This window comes from Mycetomoellerius zeteki, unplaced genomic scaffold (genome assembly GCF_001594055.1).
Source record: "Mycetomoellerius zeteki isolate Tzet28-1 unplaced genomic scaffold, Tzet1.0 scaffold47, whole genome shotgun sequence".
Taxonomy (NCBI): Eukaryota; Metazoa; Arthropoda; class Insecta; order Hymenoptera; family Formicidae; genus Mycetomoellerius; species Mycetomoellerius zeteki.
The window spans coordinates 270,054-279,922 of record NW_017257468.1 but is presented as its reverse complement, the minus strand read 5'-3'; the positions used below and the strand labels follow the sequence as shown (position 1 = coordinate 279,922).

General features: G+C 30.6%; 1 protein-coding gene and 2 non-coding genes across 4 annotated transcripts in view; 1 reads left to right on the top strand and 2 right to left on the bottom strand.

The window, feature by feature from the left end:
* Nucleotides 1–8,081, top strand: part of LOC108727081 (calcyphosin-like protein) — a 9,942-nt gene extending 1,861 nt beyond the window's left edge. Inside the window, exons 1-5 of one of the 2 annotated variants that reach the window (XM_018455000.1) lie at nucleotides 1,878–2,182; nucleotides 4,630–4,786; nucleotides 5,978–6,155; nucleotides 6,396–6,605; nucleotides 7,171–8,081. In XM_018455000.1, the coding sequence (XP_018310502.1) occupies nucleotides 4,632–4,786; nucleotides 5,978–6,155; nucleotides 6,396–6,605; nucleotides 7,171–7,272 (645 nt within the window). In that variant the 5' untranslated portion in view covers nucleotides 1,878–2,182; nucleotides 4,630–4,631 and the 3' untranslated portion in view covers nucleotides 7,273–8,081. Of the gene's footprint in view, nucleotides 1–1,877; nucleotides 2,183–4,629; nucleotides 4,787–5,977; nucleotides 6,156–6,395; nucleotides 6,606–7,170 lie in introns of those variants that run through there. The other variant, XM_018455001.1, reaches the window with a different exon arrangement.
* A 1,040-nt stretch (nucleotides 8,082–9,121) lies between these two features.
* On the bottom strand, nucleotides 9,122–9,192 carry TRNAG-GCC (transfer RNA glycine (anticodon GCC)). The gene has a single exon. It is a non-coding gene; the product is annotated as a tRNA-Gly (tRNA).
* A 315-nt stretch (nucleotides 9,193–9,507) lies between these two features.
* On the bottom strand, nucleotides 9,508–9,579 carry TRNAD-GUC (transfer RNA aspartic acid (anticodon GUC)). The gene has a single exon. It is a non-coding gene; the product is annotated as a tRNA-Asp (tRNA).
* Nucleotides 9,580–9,869: the final 290 nt, after the last annotated feature.

Genomic DNA, 9,869 nt, shown 5'->3' with positions numbered 1-9,869 from the left:
AGGAATGCCTCTATTTTTATAACAAATTTATTCTCAAAATTTGATCAAGTTCCTATATTATGTCAAATGACTGGAGAACCTCCTTAAACGTGGCCTGTAATAATAATAAATATACTGTGTTAAAGTTTGGCAATTTGAATATTTTCAATATTTCAAAATTACAATGACACACAATTAAGGCGAAGTTTTATGAAAAGTAGGATGAGATAAGAACTATAGGAGTTATATTTAATAAATCGATATAGTGATGTAATCTTGTATATAGCAACGAACGAAAATATTAGCACAATTTTACAATGTTGTAAAATGGGCTGTATCTTTGAAGAAGAAAAATAGCAATAAGATATTAATTTTTATAGAAACTTTCATTTGATATATTTTTATATAATTATCAGAAATAGATTACTAATTAAAAGTTATGTAAATGTTAAATTATTGACATAATTGTAAGTAGTTTCGATTTCTCTTTCGTGTTTTTCTTCTTTCATTTCCGCATTTCTTTCTTATTCTCAAGACTTTCAGCTTACTTTATATTCTCAAATGTCTGAAAGTGAATGTCTTAAATATGTAGTGATGTCATAATTTTGACGTTAAAGACGTCATTTTATTGTTAAAACGTCTTTTAGATATCTTCAAGATATCACAATATTCTTTACCTTCTTTACATATCTAATAAGCGTATCTAATAAGAAAATGGTTATCTTTCAACTTGCAGTTAATAAAGTATTCAGACAATATTGCTCTTAAGAAATATGTATTGTTTGTCTATTCTCACTGCATTGTTCGGATATATACAGTGTTTTCTTGATAAACTGTCGTTGTCAACTGACATTTGGCCACGTATGTTATTTTGTCGTGCTGTCCTACTGCTACATAGTTGTGAAATTGGTCTACGATCGTGCAAAAATAAATAAATGTAAAAGTTCAAGAACGTGGAACGCTACATAATATTGCGTACACATCACCGTTAGCTAGCAACTATGTTACGCGATGTGCTCTAGGTAGGATTGATCAAATATGTACGATAATTTCTTTACTTGCCGGACTTTCTGTTGCGAATGCTGTTTGGTCTCAGTTTATCATTGTAGAGTCTAAGTTTATCGATATCAATCTAGGTCTGTTAATAAAGAGGTCAAGATATTTTCGCATATCGGTAAAATAAACAATTAGGTGATAACCTAATGGGAATTTTCTTAATTAATTTCAAAGTCAAAGAAGCTCTATCTGAAATATTTTGTGATGCAAGATATTTTCGAAGATGTTGGAAAAAAATTTTAATCATAAAAAACTTTCAAAGGATGATTTATTTTTTAAATTGGAAATCGGACATATATTAAAAAATATATGTCCTCTGGATCTTATTGGGTAATATTATATTTCAAGAAAGAGTTGATGGATTATTTAGGTAACGTCTTCAGTAAATTTACTCAATCCATGTTAAACAGTTCGTGTTTGAATTTGCTCCAGTGAGACGCTCCTTGAATTTAAGAATCTATATCGATCGTACAAAACTTTCAAATTAATTATTTATAATAATATTCTGATAGATAATCAGAAATTTTCCTCAGTGATCTGACAAATAAATAATTAGTATAATAAGTATCTTTTTCAATGTAATGACTAAACCAAAGCGATCGACCGTAAATGACAATGACGACGATCCGGGCGATTATTTCCTCAACCCCGAGCGTTCTCCGATTCTTCTTCGACCTCGCCCCTCGAGGAAACAATCGGTATCGGCGATCGATCAATCAATTGGTCACGCTTGCAATCGGCGCGGTTTGCGAAGCGGATGCAATGGGCGTGTTGTGACAAATCGGTCGTTATGGATACATCGTGACGCTCCGAGGGCCCTGCAGTGTATAGTCTCTTCCCATACATCGTCCAGGGTGTGTACGTTATACGTAACGTGTGTCGTCGTTATTGTCACCGTCGTCGCGCTATAGGATGCTATAGGATTCGCGGTGAACCGCCATGTGGACGGACCGTCACTCGCCTTCCGGTCCTCTTGGAAAAAACGTCGCCGCTGCCTCCTCCGCTTCCTCTTGCGAGGAGTAAGCCAGGTTCCTTCCTCCTTCCACTGATCTCGTGAACCATCTGTCGTCTTCCACTGCACACGCGCGCGTCCTCCACTGCGTTCTTCAGCGTTCTCCATCTCGTTCACCGGAAGCCGCGAGCTAAGGTGAGTGATGCCGCGCGAAATATGTGAAAGGAAGAACGTTTGTAACCGTTTCTACCAATGTAGATTAATGTTAATCTCGATTCAACCTGCTCTTCATCTTTTTCTAAGATATTCTTGGTATTTATGGTCGATTTTTATATTTGAGATTGTTTTAAGTATAGTCTTAAGATGTCATAAGCCAATCAAAGGACTGTATTAACATCTTAAGACATTACTTAAGATTGCAATCTTAAAATAAGAATGGACTATGAATCTTAGTCGAATCGAAATTACAATTAAATTAAATTGGTAGAGATAGATAGTCGGATAAATTCTTTCGAATATTCTTTCTGATATTCATCTTTCCATCGCAATTTCTCGTGAATTGTCTGAATGAACTATACTTCTCTACGAGCGTGTAATAATTGTTACATTATGAAAAAAATCGGAATAACGAGACTAGCATTATTGAAATAGGGATAATGTATTTTTTTATTAACAAAAGAGAAAAATAGGATGCGCCTTAACTATAGTTTTCCAGCGCTATCTGTCTTACATTCATTTCAATTACAGTCGTATAAAAATCTTTGAATTGACTGAACGGAATAAAAAGTAGACGCAAAATTAGGAGGTGGTGCAGTAGACCTTGTACTAAAATCGAAAAAAAGTTAAAAAATTTTTTAATATTTTTTTATTTTAATATAAAATCCACTCCACCTCCTAATTTTGCATTTACTTTAATCCTGTAAAAGGATTTTTTATTTCGTTCAGTCAATTCGAAGATTTTTATACGACTGTAATTTGGTCACTCCAGCATCCCTTTTAATCATAGTGAGTAGGTGAGTCAACACGTAAATGGAATAACGGAGATAAATAGAACGGAGATAAAATTTATTCTGTTCAGCATTTATATAAAGCCAAGAATGGGACTTGGTTGACAAACTTTGTTTTTACTTTATTCATCCATCCATATCTTTTTCATACGAACTCCTATTTTAATTGCTATGACTGCACTACTTCCTGCCTCTCTTTCTATCTTTATAATACTTATTTATTCTTCTATCTATGTTTTAAATATATCTTCATAGTCAATTAATATCAAGGTATCATTGTTATCTTTACGCAGTTGTCGATAATATGTCGAAAATAGTATTTTTTAATATTATATGAGATATGAAAAAAAAAATTATTTCAAGCCTTCTTTGAAGTAATATATATAAATCTTTCGAACTTTTAAATTACATTTAATAGGAAGTTATTTACAGTCTCTCATGGCGAGCCGAAAAACAAGTTTCATGAAATAATTAGACTATTAACGAATGGCTGTTTCCACATATGGCGGTCGATGACAGGGAACGTGAACGTCGATGTTGCAATGCAAAAATAAACCACTATTATTCGTAAAGTGACAAGTTAGCAACAGAAGTTAATCAATAACCCACTTTTTATCTACCTTTGTGCGCATGATAGTAAAAAACCTTATCACTATGCATCTCACTACATGCGCAAAATTGCATTTCTGTCAAGATATGTAGATCAGATATACACGCGTTCAATGTTTCTTACCGATTTTTAATACAATTAGCAATCAAATTGGGGTATGAAAAGATATTTTATTAAATCACAATCAAGAATTTATAATTCTAAAATAAAATCGTTTTCGATTCTATATCACATGAGCGAAGTGGAATCTAAAGCAAAATATGTATCTCGGTGATGGAATTTTATAATCCTAAATTTTTTTACATTATATTATTTTAAACATATTAATTAAATACATTAAATATATTAATTATATTTGTAAAATTTAAATTTAAATCTAACTTCGACTTGCTTTTCTTGCAAATAATAAATAATTCCTATTAATTTCTGCAAAAAAATGAACCAACTGATAAAAATAATGTCACGAAGAGAGAAGAAAGATATAAGGTACCTGAGCCGAATTATTTTTATCAGTTGGTTCATTTTTTTTCATATCATTTCTATATATAAAAATTAATAAATTCACAACAATTCATGAAACACAGTGACTTTTCGAAAGTAGAATTTTAAGCTTTAAAACCCTTTTTTTTTCATTTAAATTTTGTTCATTTTTAACTAACAATAAATTGCAGATTGCGTGAATTTCGAATAATAAAACAGACACGAATGTTTGCACTCCAATAATAACGGGTGCTTCCTATTTAATGATACAAATCGACACGAACATTATTCGATCTTTCTTGGCAATACAAACAGTAACAAAAATAGAACGTTTGTGTAGACAATTGTGTCACCAAACGGAAAGCACCCAATATTGGATCTTTCGAGACGTTGCGTAGCATCACGTTACTTCACCTGTAAATGTCCACTTTTGGAATGAAAACGCGAGCGACTCTCTCGCTCCCGCTCTTGTCCCTCTCTCTTTTCTCTACGTGTTGCACCTGACTCATATTTGTCACGTGAGCGAATGACGTTTTCCTTTCCAGCAATGTTCAGCTTTAGACCACAGAGTGCTACGACGCGACAGGAGACTGAGATGATCAACAAGGCCCAACGGGCCATACACAACACCACGGATTCCATTGAGAAGTTACGTCTACTTTGCCTAGCTAGGGGTGCCAATGGCATTCTTGGTTTGGGTAGGTGAGTCTCGAAAGCACTCTTTAATATCTATTGTTATTAAACGCAATTGCAAAATCACAGGGCGAAACAACTTCTTATTATGTTCGTTTTTCTTATAACTAGATCGTGTCCCAAATTATCTTTTTTCAATTTTTTTCTCATACATTTGACTACGTTCTCTAATCGATATTTCTTTTTAAATATAGTATTTAATCTTAAGTATAATTTGAAAAAGATTGTGTCTTTCCAATACAACTCAGAAAAGATTTTCGTTTAAAATAAGACTTTGATTCTTTTATATTATAAAACACAAATAAAGAATTTAAATTTTCTTTCCTAATATTCTAAATGTTAGGCTTAATAACAATATTTAGCTCAAAATTTTATATTATACATATTGCAGCTTCGTTACTTCAAAAGTAATATAATTTAAAAGAAAATTTCCCAGAAAAGAGGAAAACTTATTTTTTAACTTGACGAAATTATTAACTAATTAAATAATATCGGAAGGTTAAATAATCGGCAAAATTCTCAACATGATCAAATATCATTTTTGTCATTTTTGTGTTCCATATAATTCTTTATTTTTAAAAACCCTTTAAATCATGAGAATTTTGACGATTTTTTATTTAGTTAAATTAATTTCATTTTTGATGATTAATAGAATAATATTTACTTAATTCATTCATGCTAATAACTCGAAAATCAAGATAATCATTCAAAAATCAAGGTGGGAAAATATGTTTAGTGGTAATATAAATTAATTGTAATCTCAGCTGAACTTATTTTTTATCTTCTTCCAAAATTCTGAGAATAAAAGAAATTTAGAGAGTAAATTAAACTGAGATTAAAGTTAGTCTACAATAGACATGGATATAATCCCAATAAAGGAACGACAGATTCTAAGTAAAAGCTATAAAATAGTAATTTTAACAAAATGGATTTAAATTTAAATGACTGCTGAAAAGAAAAATTGCAAAAAAAGAATGTGAATACACAGGAATAGATAACAGGGATAAAATTAAATCCAAAATGATTCAAACTTTAATATTAATAATTTGCGAATAATGATTCAATATCATGTGTGCATGCGATGATGATACGGTTTTTATCACACATGAATCAGCCTGATATTACTGTCCTCGACCTTTGTATTGCCTATATACTTATGTAACATGCTGAGACATTTAAATCTCGCGTTATTTACTTCAGGGTATTCCGTCGTATGGACGATGATGGCAACAAGAAGTTAAATTTTGAAGAGTTTAAAACGGGTCTAGAGGAAACCGGATTGGAACTCTCTGAAGATGAAATTAACGAAGTCTTTAAGAAATTTGATACTGACGAGGACGCGAACATCAGCGTCGAAGAGTTTATCGTTGGCATAAGAGTGAGTTCATATATTTTTTAAATTTTACTTATCGCTTATTTTAGCGCTGTTTGATTTTGATCAAGATAAATGTTTAATTAAAAGAAACGTTGTATGCGTCTTTCAAATGAAAAATCGTATTTAAAAATTGACGATAAGAATCTAAATATAAAAAGGAGCAATAAAATATATATAATACGTGTAAATGTGTGTAATCGTAGGAATTATTAATTAAATTGATGAAATAATTTTTATTATCAGCCACCAATGAATCAAAGTCGCAGAAATGTAGTAGATCAAGCGTTCCAAAAATTGGATAAGACTGGCGATGGGCGGATCACCATCGACGATCTACGAGGAGTTTACAATGTGAAATGTCATCCACGTTATATCAGCGGTGAGGAAAGCGAAGAGAGTATCCTAAACAAGTTCCTCTCGAATTTCGAGCACGGAGGCAACGAAGACGGTGTCGTAAGTAGTTTTACGATATTTCTCACGTATTCTTCTAGTCTCTTATTTCACAAGGGAACGTGCTACATTGGAAAAGTGATATCAAGAAACTATAACGCTACTAGCTGAGAGAGATCACATTTGAAATAAATATTTTGATGTTCAAATCCTCCGAGTGAATCAATAAATCCTTGGATCCAAAATCTAAGTATTTTATTGATGATCCTCTTCAAACTCTACAACTTTTATTTAATAAACTTTTATTTAATAACTTATATTTAAAGATATCAAGAAATTATTTAAAAATCCGTTACGGCAAAGTTATAATGTAAATCATTTATATATAATGAAAAGAGATATATAGATATATTTTTATCAATTGATAAAAGTTTTATTTTAATAATATGTTATTATAATAAGAGATTTCTCGATTTATTATATTGTTATGTGAATATGATATACGTATTATTATTTATCTACAAATAATTCGCTTATCATTATCATGATCATTCGCATTATTATTGTTAATTCGATATCATTATTATCTATTCACTTTCTATTATTATTATTTTTCCTTTTGTTGCAGGTAACGCAAGAGGAATTTATGAATTATTACAGCGTAATTAGCGCGAGTATAGACAATGACGCATATTTCGACTTAATGATGCGTAACGCTTATAAGCTATGAACCTCGATTTCTCTATTTGCATTTTGCGAGACAACACGCCGGTCCTACATCTGTCTACTACGATCGCATCGATAACTGTAAAAAGTCACTATCCTGCTAACCCAATATATAAATCAATATCGTTATCACATTATGAATGTTTGTCTCGTTAGGCCCGCACTTATTCCGCTAATTACATTCTAGCAAAAATAATCTAGTAAAAGGTATCATTATACTAATATCCAATATTACGCGTCCAATATTATGAGTCATCAGAGTGACAAATTAAAACCGGTATACAAACATATACATACACATAACTTCGTTAACTGTTTATTCACCAAAATATCTTCGATGGAGAAGAAGAAAAAAAAGTGTATATAGAAATCGATTTTAGGTGGCTTCTTAAAAATTGATCTACACCCCTACATAATTTTTTTTTCCCTTGTCGAATTATTTGGTTATCAAACAGCCGCGATAATTCCTCCACTTTTAAACTATAAAAAATTGTACGACAAATTTTCAGAAACAGAAGCGAGAGATACGTATCCAACAATCTTTTTTTTCTTCTTCCTCGACGTTTTATTAGTTATTTGTGAAGAAAGTTGGTTATAGGGTCCAATTTTACAGCGCGAATCATGGTGAACGCGCTCTGCGCGTTTGCGTTTTTTTTTTTAATTCCTGTTTGTAATCTTATGTTTATTATTCTGCGAATATATATATATATATATATATATGCGATTGTAAAACGGATTGACTTTCTCCGCGCCTAAATTTAACTTCCTACGATTTGATTCACGTACCTATTTAAAGTACTCTATTTATTTGATTTGTTGTAATCAACTTTTTATAAGGTGCAATACAAATAAAATATAATAAACAACAACTATGAGTAGAAACTTATTAGTCCTTTATGATTAATTATGATAATTAAATAAGCGACTTTTCTCATTAGCGAAAATTTTCATTAGCGATCTAATCAGGAATTAAATTAGTTTATAGAAAGTAAAAGGATTAACAGAATCTCCAGTGACACATAAACAGAGCTATAATTAATAATACAGATAAGCTGTAATGTTTTTCTGAGAATGAGAGCGATACTTCTGTGACTCGTTCTAATTAATTTCTCGAAATTAATATCCAAACGAAACGTATGTAAAAAAAACCCACATAATGTGATTATATGCAGTACATATATTTATTTTTTCCTAAATAACATACATGTTACATAAGGTATCTAAAAAATGTCTTTTAGACATCTTTTCGATATAAAATATGTAAAGACTTATTTTAGGTATCTTATGCAACATACATGTTATCTAAGTTCCTGCGAATAAAATTTTTATTTTTTTTTAAATAAAATAAACTTTTCCATCACTTTATATGTAATACAGTTTTATCTGAATACGAAGATCAAATATGTGAGAAATTGTAAGATGATCTGCTATACGCCCATTGTATCAATGACGATAAATTATCGGGGCTTGGTTTATGATCAACAATTAGCTGCTATAATAAGATACATCTTTAGAAACTGCGATTCAAAAAATTCCTACATATTCGATGTATTTTTTCAAAATAGAATATTAAAACTGGAAATATTTTAATTTCAATTACTTGAAGTTACAACGATAAATATTGTACAATAAGTAGAAAAAATGCATTTACATTAATTATACATGGCAAAAATTTGGAAATTACAGTTTCAAGAATTCTTTAAAAATTAGTATTGAATGTTTAAGAGAATATAAAAATTGTAAAATTTATTAAATTAAATAAGTGTATAATTAAATATAATATAATATCTAAATTAAATAATAACTAAGCGTACAATATTATGCGATATAAAAAGAAATAAAACAAAAAGAAATGCATCGGCCGGGAATCGAACCCGGGCCGCCCGCGTGGCAGGCGAGCATTCTACCACTGAACCACCGATGCGATGTGAAGAACTTTACTTACAGAGTATAAGAACTACTAGCATAAACTAGATTTCCAAATCCATAAAACATAGTTTTATAATATATTACACTCTAATTTTATAACTTTTGGAATTTATATCAGCGACAAGTCACTCGAAATAATTTTTATTTGAAAAACTGCGTTTTAATATGTTTATAATCATAAAGATTAAAATATCAAGACTAGAAGTATATATTTTAACTCTAGGATTAAACTTTTATAATATAATTATGGCAATCTTTTTCGTTATATATACAGAGATGTATAAGAATGTAATTGTGATTAAAAAAAAATCTCCCCGGCGGGGAATCGAACCCCGGTCTCCCGCGTGACAGGCGGGGATACTGACCACTATACTACCGAGGACTTGGTAGAAATAAGTTTAAAATTTGTTGTATATATATTTGAAATAGCGTTTACCTTATAAATAAAATTTTCTTGATTTTATTAAATAATATTAGGTTGGTTAGAAAGTTAGTGCCGTTTCTTTTTAGCTCAAAATTATACATAGAATATATTTGTTGTCATTATACCATTCGATAGAGCAAAGTTTTAGTTTTAAAAAGTTTTGTTTTTTAAATTGCGGTACGATGATTTTTAACGAAATTATGGGCAATCAAAGTCAAAATCCTCCTTTTATTTAATTCGCGATAACT